This window comes from Cynocephalus volans, chromosome 15 (genome assembly GCF_027409185.1).
Source record: "Cynocephalus volans isolate mCynVol1 chromosome 15, mCynVol1.pri, whole genome shotgun sequence".
NCBI classification, from domain to species: Eukaryota; Metazoa; Chordata; class Mammalia; order Dermoptera; family Cynocephalidae; genus Cynocephalus; species Cynocephalus volans.
Genome location: NC_084474.1, coordinates 29,593,066 through 29,614,070, shown reverse-complemented (window position 1 = coordinate 29,614,070; position 21,005 = coordinate 29,593,066). Strand labels below are relative to the sequence as shown.

Below are 21,005 nucleotides of genomic sequence, written 5' to 3'. Positions count from 1 at the left end.
GTGTGGTTCTGATGGCTTTATAAGGAGAGCAAGTGAGGTTAGCTTTCTTGCCCGTGCCATTCTTGTCATAGGACCCTGTAGAGTTCCCATCCAGAAGAAGACCCTCACCAGATGTGCTCCCTGGACTATGGACTTCCCAGCTTCCCAAACTGAAAAAAATAAATTTTGTTTCTTTACAAATTACCCAGTTTCATATAATCTGTTATAAGAGACACAAAATGTACTAAGACAACATATTACTAACATCTAACTGAAAGTCAAGAAATGTGCTAAAAACTCACAAGACATTACAGGCACAATAGCCACAGTCACTGTCAAGCCACTCAGCAATGAAGTTACAGTCTTCATCACAGTTTAACTACTGAGAAATGATGTAGGATGTAAACAAGTCTGTTTCCTTTTCTTTGAATTTTGTACTATGAAATTAAAAGTCCAGTAAAACGCTCACATTATTCTAGTTTAGAATTATGATTCCTAGCCATCTTGTAGCAATAAATGCAGAAAACCAATTTTGGGAACTCCACCAACATTAGAAAAGTTAACTTCACTGAGCTTCAGTTTTCTCACCTTTAAAATATGGATGATGATAATATCTAGGAATGTAAATGTTTTAGAGCTGTATTTACAAACATTAGCTGATAGTGGCCACGTCATCAGCCGTCAGTTATGAATAAATTTATTCAATAATGTTTACTGCAGGCCTACTATGTGCCTGGCATTTAAGCTAGTACCTTATGAGCATAGAGCAATAAACCTAATTTCACGATATCTATTATTTTATCCCGGTCAGTAAGTACTCAGGTTTGTATTTATAAGGTTTAAAAATCCCTGTATTAGTACAGTACCCAGAATATGATGTGTGATCAATAAACATTTGTTAAATGAATATATACCAAAAAGATACTTATAATCAAATTATATTTGAAAATAGTCAGCCCTCTGTATCAGTGGGTTCTGAGTCCATGATGGATTTGACCAGCTGTGGATAGAAAATATTTGGGGAAAAAAATTGCACCTGTACTGAATATGTACAGACTTTTCTTGTCATGTATTCCCTAAACAACATAGTATAACAGCTATGAGGGGTCTTCTAAAAGTTCATGGAAAGATTCATATTATCTTTTAATTCTATTTTCATGAACTTTCTGAAGTACCCTTGTGCTTACATAGTGTTTATATTGTATTAGGTATTATAAGTAACCTAGAAATGATTTAAAGTATATGAGAGGGGGCTGGCTGGTTAGCTCAGTCGATAAGAGTGCAGTGTCATAACACCAAGGTCAAGGATTTGGATCCCTATACCAGCCAGCTGCCGAAAACAAAAATTAAAAAAAAAATCAAAATAAATAAATAATAAAGTATATGGGATAATGTGTGTAGGTTATATGCAAATATGCCATTTTATATCAGGGACTTGAGCATGCACTGACTTTGGCATCCACAGGAGGTCCAAGAACCAATTCCCCACAGACACCAATGGATAGCTGTAATTCTGGACTACTTTAAAAAAGGTTTTTTTGGGGGGGGGGATACTGTTTTTTAAATCGGGCAATGCCTTCTATAAAATAATAAATTTTAAAATAAAGAGGGTATATGGAGTCTATATATAGTCAATCTTCATTATTTACAGGTTCTATTTGTGAATTTACCTACCTGCTAAAATTTGTCTAACTCCTAAATCAATACTCACAGCACTTTCAGGGTCATTGCTGGATATGTGCAAAGTTGTGAAAAATTTTGAATTGCTAGATGCACACATCCACAGCTGAGGTCAAACAAGGTGGCACTATGTCTTATTTCAGCTCTCGTACTATAAACAGGTATCTTCCTTACGGTTTAGTGACATATTTTTTGCGGTTTTGTACTTTTTGTTGATGATTTCACTATTTAAAATGGTCCCCAAGTGTAGCATTGAAGTGATGTCCAATGTTCCTAAGTACACGAAGGATGTGATGTGCCTTACTGAGAAAACAGGTGTTACATAAGCTTCATTCAGGCATGAGTTATAGTGCTGTGGGCAGTGACTCAATGTTGAGTCGACAATATATATTAAAGTGTTCTAAAACAGAAACACACATAAAACAAGGTTATATATTGATTGGTTGCTAAAAATGTTGTGACCAGAGGCTTGCGGGAACCTAATCTTGTATTTCCCCTAGGAGTAAGATTCAGTATTCTCTAATTTAATGCTCCCAGGGACTTACTATATGAAGTTGCTAAATATAGTTAAGGTAGAGAAGCAGTGTACTGTCATAGCAAAACAACTCTAAGCTAATAGCTAGCTTTCTAAATTAAATTAATCAATTAATACTATGAAGTCAAGTCATTTAACCTCTTTGTGCTTCAGTTTTCTGAAGTGTGCATTTTTGTGTTATACTGGTAAGGTCAATGGTTGGGTCATTTTCGAGGACACATCAACTCTCCACTTCTAAAATAATAGTAACATCACTCACTTTGAAGAGTTCCCACTCCGTCTTCTTTTTTATTAAGATCTTGTTGCTGGCTTCCATGTTTCAACTTAGATAAGAAGAGGTTCCTGTGAGACCTAAATAAAACATGAAAGCTTTTGATTGGTTCCAGAAACACTATAGTAAAGCTATGGAAAAAAAGTAGATGATTTGTCTAAATCTCTGTTCTAGGATCTTCTACTTTGACCTGCTTCCTTTGGTGCTCTCCTTGCTTAGTGCCCCATCTTAATCTTTGGCCTCTTAAGATTTCTGTTGTCAGACATCTCTCTCTTCCATTTCTCATTTCTTCTATCACATCTACTAAGAAATCAAGATTCTTCTGACCTTCCAACTTGATAGATCAAGAAAAAAATTGTTATAAGATATTAATTTTCATTCTAATGGCTTCTAAGTTTATTTTCTAAAAAAGAAATTCCAGAATTCCTTCATATAATGGCAGATATCATTTGATTATCTTTATAGCTTCCAAAAAGAGCTTTTTTGGAAGGTAATGCTGGAAATATAGTATGGAGTAATTTTTTGAAAACTCTGAAAAGTTGGTATTATTCCAATTTTATAAACGAGTAAACTAAGACTCAAAAAAGCACTTCACCCAAGCTTAAGCAGCTGTATTATCTCCACCTAAAATGTAGGTTCTTTTAGCTATACAGTCATGCGTCACTTAATGATATGAATACATTCTTAGAAATGTGTAGATGGGCAGTTTTGTTGTGTGAACACCATAGAGTGTACTTACACACACCTAGATGGTATATAACCTACTACACGCCTAGGCTATATGATACAGCCTACTTCTACTATATAAGGCATGCGTTGCATTATGATGTTACGTCACTAGGCGACAGGAATTTTTCAGCTCCATTACAATCATATAGGACCACCTACACATATGAGCGTCATTGACTGAAATGTCATTATATGGTGCATGACTGCATTTTAATTTTTTGGCAGCTGGCCAGTATACGGTGTATTTTTATCCCTATAAATACTCTATGTAACTGGCTAAATCCTTCTTCTCTATCCCTTCCACCAAAAACTTATTATACTCTCTGGAATGACATTTTAATCCTCTTGACCAGTTCCTCCACCTCTTTGCCTTGTCTAAAATCTAGCTCTCTCCTGGGAACAATGTTTCTCTTCGTGGCTTTCTCAAGTACAGATTGGCTTAAACTTTCACCCTCCATAAACTACAGAGATGGGTATTCATAGTTTTCAATTTCTAATGAATACCACATTCAGGATCCTGCTTCCATAGAAACTTCAGACCTTGAAGATTCATGCCACTTAGGTACATTACCTATCATTCTTCATAGCTATTCACTATTCTCCCAAGCTCTTCCCATCAGTCACAGGTCTTTCCCTATACTTAAGAGATGCTATTATGAATTATCTCAGTGTTCTCATGGACTATCTGTATAATACCCTGGCCTCTCAATTCCTCATCTCCAATGAAGGGACACCAAGTCAGCCACCCCCTCCCACGGTTCCACTGGGCATCCCAAATGCTCTATCTCTGAAATCATTCATGCAGACTTTCTGCTCTCTGTATATTTGTATTGTCTGTCATAGCATTTCTAGTAGATCAAATACAGTTTTTCAAGTAATTTCATAAAACTTGAATTTGGGACATTATCAGAAATGTAACCCCCACCCCCATCCTACCCCAGCTTCATATTTTTGTTTCTATGATGGAGTAAGAGTTTACTAAACACCTGCTTTAAGCTCAAGTACTCTCTAATATGTATTCCAATAATAGCCTTGTAGAAATAATGTGAAACAACCCAGGATCCCAGAAACAGATCTCTACTGTTTGGAATTTTTAGAAAAGTCAGAGTCTTAAATATCTGTTGAGGTAAGCAGGACCCTTAGATAGTCTTTATTTTATTTTATTTTTTAAAAGATGACCGGTAAGGGGATCTTAACCCTTGACTTGGTGTTGTCAGCACCACGCTCTCCCAAGTGAGCTAACCGGCCATCCCTATATAGGGATCCGAACCCATGGCCTTGGTGTTATCAGCACCACACTCTCCCAAGTGAGCCATGGGCTGGCCCTAGATATTCTTTAAATCATACCATTTACATGAGTTATTATAACATATTTAGGTCTGCATGAATTGCTTCAGTCAAAGATTTGAAAGACAGAGAAGAAAAATGTCAATTTACTTCACCTCAATAAGGATACTCTATCCCCTGAGGATTCAGTTACCACAGACTGTTTGTCACTAACACTTTAAAAGAAGAAAAAAATAAGATGAATGTAAACAAAAGAAATTTTTCATAAGGATAGTATTTTCTACATATTCAAATCATATTTCCATTTATAAAAAATATCTTTGGAAAGAAACCCTGGTAACGTTGGGACATATAAGGTCCATTACAACATGGCTCATTTTTCCCAAGATGTGCTTATAGAATACATTAAATCAAGCTTCCCCAAATATAAGGTAAGCGTAGGTAATGCTGCATACCTTCACTCCTTCAAAAACTCTTTCACGGCTCTTTTTTTGCACAAATTCAGGTTTTTGCTTTTTTTTTTCTTTAACAGCTTTATTGAGGTACAACCGATACACAAAAAAACACTGCACACATACACAATTTGATGACTTCAATTTTAATTTCTTGTTCTTCCCACCAGTCTCCAATTGAACTTTTCAAGAAATTCCCCTTTGCTGTAGTTAAAATAGCTTCCACAAACACAGGATGACCATTCACACCTCCATGCCTTCACTGGTACTAGTCCTCTCTCCTGAAGTAACATTTCCTCTTCCACTTGTTAAAATCTTAACCATCCTTTTCAAGGCCCTATTCAGGGCTAATACTTTTCATGAAGCTGTACATCTCAACTTTAGCATTTAAGTCCATCTACAGACTTTAGCAACAAATTATGTAATGTCAGCTACTATTTGTTTCATGTGTATGAATCTTGCTGCCTCAAACAGTTTACAGTTGGCCCTCTATATCTGCAAGTTCCACATCCACAGTTTTGACTAACCGTGGATTCATTCTATTGCGGAAAAAAAAGATGGTTGCATCTGTACTAAACATGTACAGACTTTTTTTCCCCTTATTATTCCCTAAACAATACAGTATATCAACTATTTACATAGCATTTACATTGTATTGGGTATAATGGGTAATCTTGAGATGATTTAAGGTACACGGGATGACGTGTGTAGGTTATATGCAAATACTACACTCATCATTTTATATTAGACAATTAAGCACTGTTGGATTTTGCTATCAGCAGGGGTCCTAGAACCAATTCTCTGTGGATATCAAGGGAAGACTATATAAACCCTACCAGAGCAAAATATTTATTTCTCTCGTTTTGACAAAATGAGGGTCTCATTTCAATTTGTCTAATATTTGTCTGAACTCACAATCAGAATTCTGATTCTATGATGGCTTCACCTGCATTCTACTGATTACTGTCCCGAAGCTGGTGATTTGATGCTTTCTTTGCACTGGTTCTGCTTCCAGGATGATTTTGATATTTGCTTGATTCTTATCTTTACCCTGTCTCAAGTTTTGAGTTTGCTTTCTGTGACTAATGCATTACAAGTTCTAATGTATGCCTGGTAATGAACTACATATCAAGATACCATGCTAATTAAGATGTGTCAAAGCTAATTAAAAACTTTCAAAGAATTTTCAATCTAGTGAGAGAATTAGACAGGAAAACAGATCAATTATTATCCAAGATAAGTCCTTTTTCAGAGGTGTGACTTATTGCTCTGGGAGCATAGAAGTGACAACTCTGATCAGAGCTGGGCAAGACTTCACAAAGGAGATCTTTGAGGTAGACTTTGAATGGCAAATAAGAGCTTGCCTTTGAAGAGAATAAAAGAATGGGAATTCAAAATAGAATCCTTCTAGCTGACTGGTTACTGAGATGGTTAGAACATGGTGTGATAACACCAAGCTCTGGGGTTCTATACCTGTACTGGCCAGCTTAAAAAAATAAAAAAGGAACTAAGCAGGGTAAAGGCATGAAAACTTGTAATATTTTAAGATCATGGAGAAATTCTGTGTTACTAGAAAGTACCATTAAGTGGGCAGGTAAAGGTTAATGACTAAGAATGATACTGTACATGCAAAAGTAGGACAGGGCTATGTAAGGCTTTGTAAGCCATGCCAATAAATTCTGACTCTTCTAGTAGGAAACAGGGGCCAAATGAGCTTTCTAAGCTGTGAAGTGATCTAAACAGATTTATTTTTGTGGAAGTTAACCCTGAAAATTGTGCCAAGGATGGATCTGTGTGGTACAAAGCTGTGTAATAATCTAGTATATAAGTGATAAGAATGGACTAGAGAAGCATTCCTGAGATGAGTTTCTTAATACTTGGAGAGACAAGTGGGTGTGTGAGGTCAAAGAGGAGAGTCAGGGTGCAGAAAGGCAGATAAGAACATGAAGAGTTCTGTTTTACACACTGATTGCACTGTGTCTAGGAGAACAACTGAGATAAGTGTGTGATACGATATTAGGAGAGTACATAGGAAATATACTCATTATCTGTCCAAGAACCATGGTATAAGTTTTTATTTTATAGCAGTATCACACTGGGCAGGAAGGCTTGGCCACAAAAATGTACTGGGTCTTAGTATCATTAAACTTTGATTTTCTAAACAAAATGAAATAATAGAGCCAATAAAAACGAAATCTCTATTTCTCAAAAATGGGTCTAAGTCAATGAGAAATAAGACTTCACTATAGCCTTTGGTGAGATGAACCAGTGAGGAGCAGCAAGTCATCCTCTGTTAGGAAGGACCACTATAAGAAGACTAAGCCTCAGTCCTGAGATGTGACCAATGCAGTAATCTAACTTGGACCCTGATCATCACCTCTACATAAGTAGTTAAGATAGGGTTCTTGCAGCATTCAAGTCAAGGTTCCAAGAAGAAACAGTAATTTTACATCAGTTGCCAAATATATCCATATGGAGACCACAGGGATTTGACAATCTGGCCTTGGGTTAAGGGTGGAAGAATAGAGGGAATAAACCATGGGTTCAATAGAAAAGAAGATCTTTGTAATGATAGTTGTATCTTCCTCAACAGTTTCTAAAGCAAAAGATAAAAAAATCATCCTTGAAAATCCCTAAAGAAAATATAATTTTGGAGACTGAACTAGTGTCCCTCAATATGTAGGACTAACACAACCTGCTTCCCTCCAGCATTAGAGCAAACCACTATTTCTTCAGTTGAGCACCAGATAAAATTTTTAGCTCACCCTTAGAGAAGATATATGAACGATAATATCTTAAAATAGAACAACTCTTAGTATAGTGAAACATAATGAGCCTATAATGAAGGCATGTGGGATCTGAGAACAATTAAGGGGCACAGACAATTCAGGTTCCCAACCTCAATCTCCTTCCTGAGTACACCCTCACTGAGAACGGTAAATGAAATTACCCACATTATTTAAACTGTAATATTTTCTCACTCTGTTTGCTTAACCTGTATAATTTGTCTGGGTCATGAAATAACTGCTGTACTCCAAACATCCAAATGTTAATCATCAATAAGCTACTCATGAATACCCACTACTCAATAATTATTTTAAATAATAATGGGTCACTAGCATTACTTTTACATAAAGACAGAACATTCATAAGACAAAAAACATATTAATTAATGAGTTTACAAACCTTTTTCCTATATCCAAATTAGCTTCAGTTTCCATTTCAATATCATTACCGTTAGGTTTATCTTGAGCAGTTATTGTTCTTGCTCTTTTACTTTCTACTACTTTTGCTGCTGCCTTAAAAAAGAGTGTATGTAAAGGGCAGAGGAGAGGAAGAAATGGAATAAGTCATTTTAAACAATTAGTATTAAATTAAGCTTTCCAATTCTTTGATTGTCATAGCCAAAATATCTGTTCATAGGCCAATAAAGGGCACTGTGTTGTTATTTTCACCAGTAATTATGACATCACCAGCAGCTACTTTAGCTACCTGTTTGGTTTATAGGCATTATGGAGGGGGTCTTTCCTTGTAAATATATTTGATAGACATAATGCTCTCTAGACAATTTTAAGTCAAAAAAAAATCAATAAAAATTCCAGATATTTTGAAATAAAACTACCTAAAATCAATCAAGGTACTCCACTATAATAATATATTAACTTAAAACTTTTTGAGGCCAAGACAGGAAATGTTATTAAAAAAATTTAAAAAGGCCCTTCTTTAATCCAATTTTACTTTTCCCCCAAAATATGCTTAGAAATGTCCTTAATATTTACTTAATTAAAAGTAAATATATGCTTTCTCTTATTTTTCTTTTCTTTTTTTTTGGGGGGGCAGCTAGCTGGTACAGGGAACTGAACCCTTGACCTTGGTGGTATAAGGCCATGCTCTAACCAACTGAGCTAACCAGCCAGCCTTATTCCTTATTCTTCATTCATTCTAAGATTTCACCTCAGCTTTTATTTTGAAAAATTTTCCAACTCTTATTTTGAAGTTGCAAAAATACTACAAAGATCACCTATAAATCCTTTAGTTAGTTCACTAACTGTAACATTTTATCACATTCTTCTACAAAACCACTATACAAAATTCTGATTAGTCTTCAAATATTTCTATTTCAAGTATTCTCCCTTATTATAACAGTTTCTCTTTAGTTTATTGTTAGAGTCACTCTGAAATAACATGTATACCTTCATTAGAAAGGTTGATGATTTTTCATTTAGCACATAGTTCACATAACTCTTAATTTTCTCCATCATGTGGTTGTAGCTGAAGTGTTGAAAAAATGAATGGAATGTATCTTTCTGAGAGATTATCATAAGCAATTTCCTTTTTAAAGGCTAAAGAAAAGAGAAAAAATATATTACCATAAATCACAAATAAAATTTGACATAACAAATTTTGTCATGTTATTTCATTAAAAAAAAATCACTTTATAATATAAACTGAGACACAATTACGAGATTTTAAAAATTCTGTTTATATGGCTCACCAATGTATTTTTACTGACTTTTTTTGCTCCCCCCCCATTTTAGAGAATATTTTATATTTCAGACACACACAAAAAGATAAAAAAAATGTTATGATCCAGAGTGTCTGTATTACCCAGTTTAAGAAACAAAACATTATCAATACAGTTAAAGCCTGTTTACTACCATAACCTGATTGCATCCCCTTTCTCCCCTCATGAATTTAGAATTTGCCATTCCCATGAATTCCTTTATACATGAACTACATGTGTACGTGTCCATAAATAATACACAGAATTATTTAGCACAATTTTTAAGTGGTGTGATACTATGTGCATTCTTCTGAAACTTGTTATATTTTACTCAACTCTATGTCTATGACATTCACCATGCTGATTTGATATCTGTAGAACTAGTTATTGTCACCATTGTATAGTATTACATTGATCAAAAATATCATTTATTCATCCATTCTTCCAGACTGCTGAAGGATCTAGGCTATTTTCTGTTACTGCAATGCTTCTAAACATTTTTCTACGTATCATCTTATGGTACAAGTTTTTCTTGAATAGCAGTTTTTTCAATCTGGCTGCACAATAAAGTTATAGAACTTTAACAAAATTCTCAGGCTCAGTACCAGAGCAACTGTCTCAGCAAGGCCTAAATTTTTGTTTTTGTCTTTAAAGCAAAGTTTTTAAAATGTGCAGTGTAAGTGAAAACAGGTATTCTAGGGTATTATCTAGAGGTGGGATTGCTGGAACGCATGCTTGCAGATTCTGCTAAAATCCTCTCCAAAATTTAATTAACAATTTACACTCTCAGAGGAAATTATGGCAGGCAGTCTAATCATTTCTCTACTTTTTGAGCCAACTATTGGTATTCTAAGACATTTTAATTGTTGCCAGTCTGTGGGATATTTAATAGTATTTCAGTGTATTATTTGCTATTGCTCTGAAGACTAATACTAGTGAGATTAAGCATTTTGTCTTAACATCTTAATGCTTACTGGCCATAAATTTTCCTCTTCTATGAAATACAAGCTGAGTGGAGTTTTCAGTAGTCTTACAGTGCTAAAGGAGAAAATATAGGGACAGGAAAACCAGTAAACATGTCAGGCTATTAGCTGAAATTTCTGGAGTTCTATACCCTTGAAACAAGGTCAAATTAGAGACAGACAAAACTGAAATTTACCCTCAACTAAACTCAGTCTCTTATTGGATTAAGGTCATCAACCCCCGACTCTCTCTTCTAGCTTATCAAAAGGTTCTCAACCTTATTAATCATCAAGAAACAGAAATTAAAACTCAGTGTGATAGCACTGCATATTTACAAGAATAGCTAAAATAAAACCACAGATAAGGTCTGTGGAGCAACTGGAACTCTCTCACACTACTTAAGGAATTGACATAACTATTTTGGAAAACTGTTTGGTATTATCTTCTAAAACGGAATATGTGCATACCCCCTGACTCATCAATTCTACTCCTAAGCAAGTGCCCAGTAAAAATGCATACATTTCTCTTACAAAAGACATGTAAAAAGATGTTGCAGCCAAAACTGGAAATAACTCAAATGTCCACCACCAGTAGAATGGATAAACTGTAGTATATTCATACAATGAAACAATGAGAATGAACAAACTATTGTTACTAGCAACAACATGGATCAATCTTACAAATACAAACTTGCTATATGATTCCATTACCATAAAGTTCAGAAACAAGTAAAAACTAATCTTGGGTAGTACAAGTCAGAATAATGACTTTCTCAATTGACCATGGGTTTTCTTTCTTGATCTAGGGGCTGGTCACACAAGTATGTCCCTTTTGTGAAGATACATCTACTTATACACTTATGACACAGATATGCTTCCAGAGGTACGCTACCTGTTCAATAGAAAGTTCACTAAAAAAATGTATAAAACCATCTTTTCTTTCTTTGAATAAGCTCAATTCACTCTAATAATAATACTTTGTTTTTAACACTAAGAAATTAAGGTCTACTGACCTTAACACTCCACACAAACACAGAAACTACTAAGGATCATATAAGAAATCCTCTAGGAAAAAGTAAGCAAGTTATAATACTTTCTTCTACACTTGCGCTGCCCAATATGGTAGCCATTAACATATGGTTATTGAGCCCGTGAAATGTGGCTAGTATGAATTTAGATGTACTGTAAGTATAAAAACACATCAGATTTCAAAGACTTAGTACAAAAAAAAGAATGTAAATATATCATCAATAATATTTTACATTGATTAAACATTAAAATGATAAAGTTTTTTGATATATTGGGTTAAATGTTATTACATTAGTTTCACCTGCCTCTTTTTACCTTCTTAATGTGGCTACTAGAAAATTTTAAATCATATCTGTGATGTCTTGCATTATACTGGACAGTGTTGTTCTATACTGCTTAAAAGACAAAGCATTCCTTTTCTCCTCTAATTTTCTTTCAGTTTTCCTCATTCCATATAAACAGTTCTAAAATTCTACGGTTTCCATTTAAACAATTACCGTATAAAAATTTGGGTCACCAAATATTCTTTCAAAGACTTCTTCTGCTTCCTTAAAATCGCCATTTTCCATACAAACAGCTATAGCCTAAAAAATGCAAGATGACAAATACATACCTTAGACTGCTTTTTAAAATATCTAATAGTTGTTTAATTACTGAAATAACTCAGATAAATCTAAAACACTTCACTTAAAACATTATGTAGTTTAAAAATTTTGACTTGATAAATGATATAAAATACTTTTTCAAGGATGAAATAACTATGACTTGAAAAGACATAAAAAATTTTCATAAGTCCCATGCACATTTACTAATACAAGGGTATTTCAAAAAGTTCAGTGAAAAATGAATTAAAAGGTAACACAACCCTTGAATGAACGTTGTGAAGAACACTAGTAAATGCTCAGCACTCTATCTTTAATTTAGGCCAAATTAAAAGCAGACATTAATAAATAAATTAGAAGATATACTGTGTACATTCAGGACCCACCTAAATATGAATTTTCAGCAAAAGGGAAATCAGAGGAGGTAGATGCAGTTTTGTTATGATTACAATATATAAAATTTGCTGGTTAGAATCCCTGGAAAATCTCTAACAGAAACCTAGGTAGCCAGATGCTTTTGAATGATCATTTTACATACTGGTCTTTCTGATACTGCACACGATTAAGATAAGGGACCATATCCATGTCTGCATAGGAACATTAACATCATGGCAAGCTACTTAATCTCTTGGTGCCTCAGTTTCCTTATATGTAAAATGGTGGAAATAACAGTACCTATTTCACAGAATTTAAAGAGGATTAAAAAGGTACATGTGAGAGTGCTTAGAACACGGCTTGCCTGGCAAATAGTAAGTGACATATTAAATGTTTGCTATATACTTTACTGCCAACAACGTCAACAACTCAACCTTACAATAGTGTATTAATAACAAAGGCCAGCTTCCCTAGAGCCCCAGAAGATTGGAATAACATGACAAATCTCTTTGCCATGGGTTGAATTCTTAAAAGCAGCAGTCATTTTTCTGCCCTTTCTCTTCTCTTCAGGTCCATATTCTACTTAACAGTCACCATACCAATTCTTGGGAAAGTAGGAAACTACTTGGATTTTCTCTTCTATCCATCCAGTAAAAAAAAATTTTTAAATTCCAAAAAAAAAAAAAAGAAAGGAAAAATTTACTTATTTAAGAAAGTCCCTAGTATTCGCTTTGACTGCTAGCAAAGCTTATTTTCTCTGCTATCATATCTTTGAATGAATTTTTGGCTTCTCACTCTTAACAGTCTACTAAAATTCTCTCTACTTGGTTAAAATTTTACATACTCTTGATCACAAAAATCTGTAATTTATTATTAATTAAAAATATCTTTCTTCCATATTTTTAATCTTTAAGTAGAAATTGGGGGAGCACAAACTCCTGGTTTTTCAAGGTTGCTTGGCGATCTTTAAAGAGATCTTCTGTAACACGGGAGCAACGTATGCCTAAGTATGAAACATTAAGTTCCAGCCCCTAGTGCTCATGTTAAGACTACAAACCAATGGTCAAATTTCTAAAGAGAAAGATTATATTAAAATTTACTCTTGGCTTACTGCCAAACAAATTAGGTTCCTCTTAATTTCTTTTAGATGTTAAATATGTTTTTATTTTCTAGCGAAATAATAATTATAAGCACAAAGTAATACTCTTACCTGAATTTTAATTAAATTCTGTATTTCTTCATGAAGTTTGTCATGTTCCTTTTCAACTGAACCCCAAATCATCAGGGCTGATTCCAAGGGTGTGATTCGTTCATCACTTTCAAACTGTGCATCTTTTAAAAACAGAACAAAAATAAGCAACTTAGGAAGCTAAGTGGAACCTTACTTTGTCAGTTTTTAAAAAATACATTCCTTTAAATATTTATTCAGTGTATACTATGAACCAGGCACTATTCTCATATATAATTTTCCAAGTTAATCTGCTCATTAAGATCAATTTTAAAAAAGGGGAAAGCTTGATTAGATTACAAAACACCTGAAGCTTTTCTTTACTAAAATATTGATTTTAAGGGCTAAAATAAATTATCGTTTACTACAGTTAAACTTTCCTAACACAGAATTTTGATCAGGTTATTCTGAACAAAGACTCACAACAGCTCATAAGTGGCTTCTCACTCAACAGTCTACTAAAATTCTCTCTACTTGGTTAATATTGTACATACTTTTGATCACAAAAATCCATAATTTATTATTAACTAAAAATGTCTTTCTTCCACATTCATTACCTTTAAATAGAAATTGGGAGAGCAAAAATCCCTGGTTTTTGAAGGTTGCTTGGTGATATTTAAAGAGATGCAGTATTTTTCTGTAACATGGGATTGTTGAGAGAGCACTTTGTAAATGTAAAAACCAGTATAAATATGTAATTATTTGCATCACAGAGCCCTTTAGATGACCATGTTGTAAACAGCCACTGCTGACAAACCGAACCAGGCCTGCCCATTACATTCTAAAATAAACTATGGGGACAAGGGAGAGAGTATATAGCTGTCAATCATATTTCCTTACACAAATAAGTGCTGACCTCAAGTTCCAATAAAAGGTTTCAAATATCATAGCTGCTAAGCTATGTAAAAAACAGAATGCTTATGATAGGAGTCAGTCACCACTAAGTTTCCATATAATCAAATTTAAAGTGAAATCTCCAAGATAGAGTCCAGGAAGTGTGGTCTCCCCAAAACAGTATCAGAATCAACTGGGAACTTACCAAAAATGTAAATTCCAGGGTCCCACACCCATTGTACTGAATCTGAAATTCATGGGGGGCAGAGTGACTCAGCATTCTGAGTTTTTTAGTAAGTCCTTTAAGTAATTCTGAAGCAGGCTAAAGTTTGAGAACCCCTGACCTAAGAAGATAGGGACTTTATTTCTTTTACTTGCTTTAGGTATCCATGTGTGTGTGTATATGTATATGTGTATATATATGCCAGATACATGAGGGCAAACTCTCAGAAAAAACCAACAAAAAAACCAAAAAAAACTCCCATCTGTTTGTTTCTTCTCATTGTATTACATTTACACATAGATTGAAGTATTTCCAATATAAGAGAAAAATACATATTTACCAAGAGTTTTTCCTGCGGCAATTCTTGTCAAAAACTGACAAATGTATATAGTTTTCAGTTGATAAGCTGTTAGACTCGACAGTCCATGAATAATAGCTGAAAAAGAAAAAAACGGATTTTATCCAAATAAAATCAAACTTGATCCAGTAGTGCCACAGTGTGGTTTGTTAAGTAATAGGTTATAAACATCTGGCAAGAATTTTCAAAAATTTAGAGCTGTATGTTTTAATTTTTGATAGTCAATATTTGAAATTACTTTTACAAGTAGCACTGTATACTAAAGAAAAAGGAAATTTAGATCAAATGTAAAATGTGTCAAATCACTAGTTGGAAACTTACTTTATCCCTTCAAATTCTTCTTATTATAAGAAATGTATTATTTCTGTCAAGGTTTCAGTTAAGTGATACGTCTTTTCAGTTTACAAAGCTATATTTTAAAAACATATTTATTAATATTAATCTCCAAAATATTTAATGCCCACCCAGATGTTGTGTCAGGCAGTGAATACATACAATGGTGAGTAGACAACAGTCCTGGACCTCAGTGAGCATATTACCATGTAGCAATGAGAAATAAATGGTTGAATAGCTAAAGCAAAAACGTGGCGAAAACTGAAAAAAAGACAATTACAGAATGCTACGGAAGCATATAACAAAGAAACCTTAGAGTGTGTTTAAGTACCTATCGGACAGAGGGGGTGTCAGAGAAAGTTTCTTTGAGGAAGTAATGACTAATCTAAGACCTGCAGGTGCCACTGTTAGCATTCACCCTGGTTTGCTTCACCCAGGCAGACTATATACTTCACCTAGGGCTTGGATGGTGTATATAAAAAGCTTAAATAACTAGCAAACTGAAAAGCAGTGCCACAGTCACTAAGCAGATAAGACAAATACATTTATTCCATTTCCTCAATTCTAAAATGCCATAATTTTATGCTATACTAGTGATTATCTGAACCAAACAGTCAGAATTTAATAAAACGTAAAGAGAGCACAAAATTTATATAAAATTTAAACACAAGTTATTCAATATTTACTGAACATCTACTGTTTAGACTGTTAGGAGCTGATGACTGACATAGGATAGCCAGTCTGTTTCCCTTGGGAAGGTTTTAGTCTGAGAAGACACAAATTAAACGGAAAATTATGCAAGAAATTAATTAAAATTTTAACAAGTGCCACAAAGGATAAGCATGGTGTAGGAACAAAAGAAAGACCTCATCTATTCCAGGGAAGAAAGTCCATCTTCACTTCCCTCCATATTCAATGTAGTCTAAATTAATTACAGATACTCTGGAACCCCTGTTCTTAATCACCACCTTATCCTGTTTTCCATGGCAGGGAATATGTTAGGAGTCTGGAAAAGGCATTAACTGGATACATGAGGTGTGAGAACAATTCTGAGTCTGAATGAAATAGCTAAGAATTTTCTAGAAAGCATCGAGTTGTATATTTTTACAATTCTGAAAAGTGTAGTAAATGAAATTCTATAAAATAAGAAATAAAAGAGTACTTTCAGTTAAAAATGGGAACACAGAGACAGCACTATGTTCACAATTTGCATATCAGCCACTGATTAGCAGTGCAACTTGAAAACCAGTTTACCCTCTCTAGGTTTCTATGCTCTTAACCTTGAACTAATGGAGGTGGCCTACATTATCCCTCAGGTCTGGAGCTAGAACATCAGAAGGGTTTTGTTTTGTTTTGTTTTAAATATTTATGGAATGACTGTGAAAATAGTAGGAAGGTCCCATATATCCTGCAACAGTTTCTCCTATTATTAAAATCTTACATTAGAATTAGGTACAAGTTACATTGATGAACCAATGTTGATACATTATTATTAGCTAAAGTCCATGCTTTTTTTCAGATTTCCTTAGCTTTTACTTGATGTCCTTCTTCTGTGGAAGGATCCCATCCAGGATACCATATTACATCTAGTCACCCTGTGTTTTTAGGCACCTGTTAGTTTAACAGTTTCTCACACTTTCCTTGGTTTTTATTTGACATTTTGAGAAGTACTAGTCAGGAATTTTGTAGAATGTCCCTCTATCAGGATTTCTCTGATGTTTTTCTCATATTAGACTGGAGTTGTGGGTATTGGGGAGAAAGACCTCAGAAGTAAAATACCATTTTCATTACATCATATCCAGTGTACATATTACCAAGTAACACTGTTGATGGTTGATCTTGATCACTGAAGTGAGATCGTGTTTGCCAGGTTTCTGTACTGTATAGTTACTTTTTTCCCTCCCTCCTTTCCATAATGTACTCTTCGGAAGAAAGTCACCATATGCAGCCACACACTATGCTCCATGCTGCTTGAGGACAGAGTAGCAACATTAAATTACTTGGAATTCTTCTACACACAAGATTCACCTCTTCTCCCATTTATTTACCTATTCAATCATTTGTTTACATCAGTACAGACTCATGGATATTTATTTTATGCTTTGGGTTATAAACCAATACCACTTAATTTTCTTGCTCTAGCTGTTTCTGCTTTGGCCACTGGGAGGTCTTGCAGATGGCACCTGCGACCTTTTATACCCCTACCATTGAGGGGTTTTGATTGTTTGTTTGAGCACTTCCTCACTTTCTGGCACTGCAGGATGCTCCAGGTTCATCCTGTTTATTTCCTCTCCCAGTCCCTGAATCAGTCATTTCTCCAAAGAGCCCTGGTTCCTTTTGGAGAATGGTATCAGAAACCAAGATCTGGGTGCTAGGTATAATCATTGCTACTAGGATTAGGTTGCTTTTGTGCCCTTTCATTTGACAGAGCAAGGAAATATATGTATGTATACTAACCCATGTCTACTCATACACATAAAAACATTTCTATACCCATCTATACCTGCTGCTTTGCCCCCCACGGATTTGTCACCCCACTTCCCCAGAATGATGGAGCCACAAAGGATTACTCAAAGCCCACCTCTTCTGAGCAGTGAGAAGCCCCAAAGCGATTAACTTCCCTTGGGAACGCTCAAGCGAGAGGGATTCCTTCCTCCAGAAATTAACCCTGAATTGGGGTTCTCTTCCTGAATTTATTTTCCAGACCAGAAAGTTACAGGAAGAGAACATAGGTGGGGTTATAGTTTAACAATATAGGCTGGTAACTTTCAGTGAAACAAGCCAGATGACATTCCAGTAGAAGTGATGTTACGGCAATTTCTCAGTATCTTTACGTAACAATCAGTAACTAGTCTGTCCTTGAGCCAGCAACCTTGCTGTGCCACAATTCTTTATCTTACACCAGAGACTTATAGCCTGAGGAAAATTTCCAGTCCTCCACAAGGTCAATATTTGACACTGCAAGGCTTTGGAAAATCAGGCCCTGTGAGGTACATATTCTTTATAGTATATTCCGCATATACCTATATAAGTATTAGCTAAACAGGAGTTCAACTGTAATCCATTACCACATAGATAATTCTAGCCTCTTCCCCAAAGAGGACTTTTTAATAATTCTAATTATGGTGAATTGGCTTCATTCCAGGATTTAATTTTCTTTTCTTTCTTTCTTTTTTTTTAAAAGACGACTGGTAAGAGGATCTTAACCCTTGGCTTGGTGAGCAAACCGGCCATCCCTATATGGGATCCGAACCCGCGGCCTTGGTGTTATCAGCACCGCACTCTCCCGAGTGAGCCACAGGCCAGCCCGTAGGATTTAATTTTCTAATTAATGTTAGTTTCCCATGGCTTCAGTGTTATCTGTGACACAGAGGAAAAGGCCCTTGAATTGGAAGACAACGCTTGGGTCTGGAACACCCCATTTAACCTGTTCGTACTTTAGGTTAACTAGTTCACTCCTCCATAAACTAAGATTATTTGCTTAACTCATGGGATTATCGTGAAAACGGAATGTATCGATAAGGCTTTCTGAGAATTTTCTATCAAGACCCATATTGATAGTACTATAACTAGGAGGGTACCTCAAAAATTTCATGGAAAGATTCGTATGACCTTGAATTCCATTTTTCCACCAACTTTTTGAAGTACCCTCCTATTTACTTATACAATATATTTAGTGTCCCAACTCTGAATGAAGTACCAGAGCATCTTTCTGTCATCTTTCAAAAAGCTGCGCTAGTCTTTTCTACGGGTCTGTCTTTGTCCATCACCTCGTGGATGTCCAGGCGGCAGAGTTCACGGGCAGTTACTTATATTCTGAGGACCACACTGAGCGAGTAGTAGGTCAAATGAGGTTTAAACAGCTCACAAATTAACATAACACAAAGGTGCCTGGAGGTCACCGGAGGCTATTGTGACTGCTGAATAAAAATCACCAGAGAAATACCTGAGGAGTAACAACCACCAAACACAGGCGCCAGAGGAGACAACACACGCTGGGCACTGGATCGGGTGCAATTTTATACGTTCTAACTCATTTAATCTTGTTTCAGCTCTAAACGGGGATCTTATTTTCATTTTGCCGGAAAAAAAAAAAAAAAAAAAAGAATCCGAGAAAAACTGAGGAGCGGACAGCAGGCGGAACCGGGACTTGAGCTGAAGTTGAGCCCAGGGTCCCGGTCCCTCCGCAGATCCTCCGCCGCAGCCCCTCCCCCGCCCCCGCGCTGCCCCCGGCCCCGGCGCGCCCAAACTCACCCTCGGCGCTGTCGCGGGTCCGGTGGAAGTCCTCGGAGCGACCGTCGCGGAAGGCTCGGCAAAGAGAGAGGCAGAGGAAATCGAGCATCCAACCGGCAGCCACGGCCTCGGCCTCGGCCACTAGGCCCGGGTCCTCCTTCTCCTCCTCCTCGGGGGCCCCCACCTGCACCTGGCAGTCGAGAAGCTCCTGGCACTCAAACTGCTGCTGGTCGTCTCTCTCCGTTTCCACCATCCTCTCCTCTAGGAGGTCGGCATCTTTCCCGTCCCCACAGCCGCGCGGGCTAAGGGCCGCTGAGGCGGTGTTCTCCGCCATGTTAAATCGCTCCCGCGGGTCGGCGCCCCTTCGGTGCTGAGCGACGATTGGCTCGCGCTGGAGGGCGCGGGGCGTAGCCACGGAGGGTCGCTGCCACCGGCGGGAAACCACCAATCACACCGCTAGGATGGGCGAGCGACTCGAGTCTAGCTTCTGATTGGCCAAGGCCTGCTCCTGCCTCTGGAGGTTGAATTCCCCGCCAGTCCGTGGCCTGGGCTTTGCAAGGAAACTGGGGTGCCCCTTACTGGGCTGAGAGAGAGGGCAGGGCGTGGGCTGCTTTGTCCTTCCTGCAAAAGACACCCTGCACTGGAGCGATAACACGGTTAGTTAAAAGAGAAACGCGTCTTCCCTGCAGCGTACTTCAAAAAGAGATAGGTAATTAGAGCTTGTCACCATTAGTCAGAAGTAACACTTTTAGACCCTAGTATTGATCTAACACAGTTACTACGTGAGCGCGAACCAAAACTGTTTCAACTGACATCCATGCTTCTTTAATCTTAAGATGCATCAGAATCAGCCCAGGGGCTTGTTAAAACACAAATTGCTGGGCTCCACCCCCAGAGTTTCTTTTCTGTAGATCTGACCTGGGGTCTTTTAATTTGCAAATCTAACAAGTTCCCAGGTGATGCTGAGGCTGCTTGTCTGGGGACCACGTTTTGAGAATCACTGCTCTAGAAAGAGTATATTACTATGGAAGTGCATTCCAGTCAGGGTTTGAGATACAACAATAATAAGTGAATGCTTATTTTGAATTTTGAAACACAGACTAAGAGGAGATTCTGCGTCGTGGTGGGTAGTCTGGTTATTTTCTGTTTCTCGGTGTGAGTGATAGTTACATCAGTGTGTTTGTTCACTTAAATCATTTATACACTTTTCGGTATGTGAGTCATAATCGAATAAAAAGTTGACTTTAAAAACCTTTCTGTTTGTAACAAATCCAACGTTATCAGAGCCTTTATGTGTTTTAATTTTACACATTTCTTATTATTGTCTTTATTGCAGTACAGTTTAAATGTTAAGTCATGAAGGCATTGTATTGTAGCCATTAAGAATGCCT

At 36.3% G+C, this 21,005-nt stretch overlaps 1 protein-coding gene across 2 annotated transcripts in view; it reads right to left on the bottom strand.

Annotated features, from left to right (window-relative positions):
* TERF1 (telomeric repeat binding factor 1) overlaps nucleotides 1-19,969 on the bottom strand; it is a 34,686-nt gene extending 14,717 nt beyond the window's left edge. Inside the window, exons 1-8 of one of the 2 annotated variants that reach the window (XM_063079334.1) lie at nucleotides 19,636-19,969; nucleotides 15,031-15,126; nucleotides 13,616-13,737; nucleotides 11,926-12,012; nucleotides 9,127-9,276; nucleotides 8,120-8,232; nucleotides 4,637-4,696; nucleotides 2,454-2,545 (exon numbers count right to left, since the gene is read on the bottom strand). In XM_063079334.1, the coding sequence (XP_062935404.1) occupies nucleotides 2,454-2,545; nucleotides 4,637-4,696; nucleotides 8,120-8,232; nucleotides 9,127-9,276; nucleotides 11,926-12,012; nucleotides 13,616-13,737; nucleotides 15,031-15,126; nucleotides 19,636-19,948 (1,033 nt within the window). In that variant the 5' untranslated portion in view covers nucleotides 19,949-19,969. The remainder of the gene's footprint in view (nucleotides 1-2,453; nucleotides 2,546-4,636; nucleotides 4,697-8,119; nucleotides 8,233-9,126; nucleotides 9,277-11,925; nucleotides 12,013-13,615; nucleotides 13,738-15,030; nucleotides 15,127-19,635) is intronic. The other variant, XM_063079335.1, reaches the window with a different exon arrangement.
* Between the last annotated feature and the right edge of the window lie 1,036 nt (nucleotides 19,970-21,005).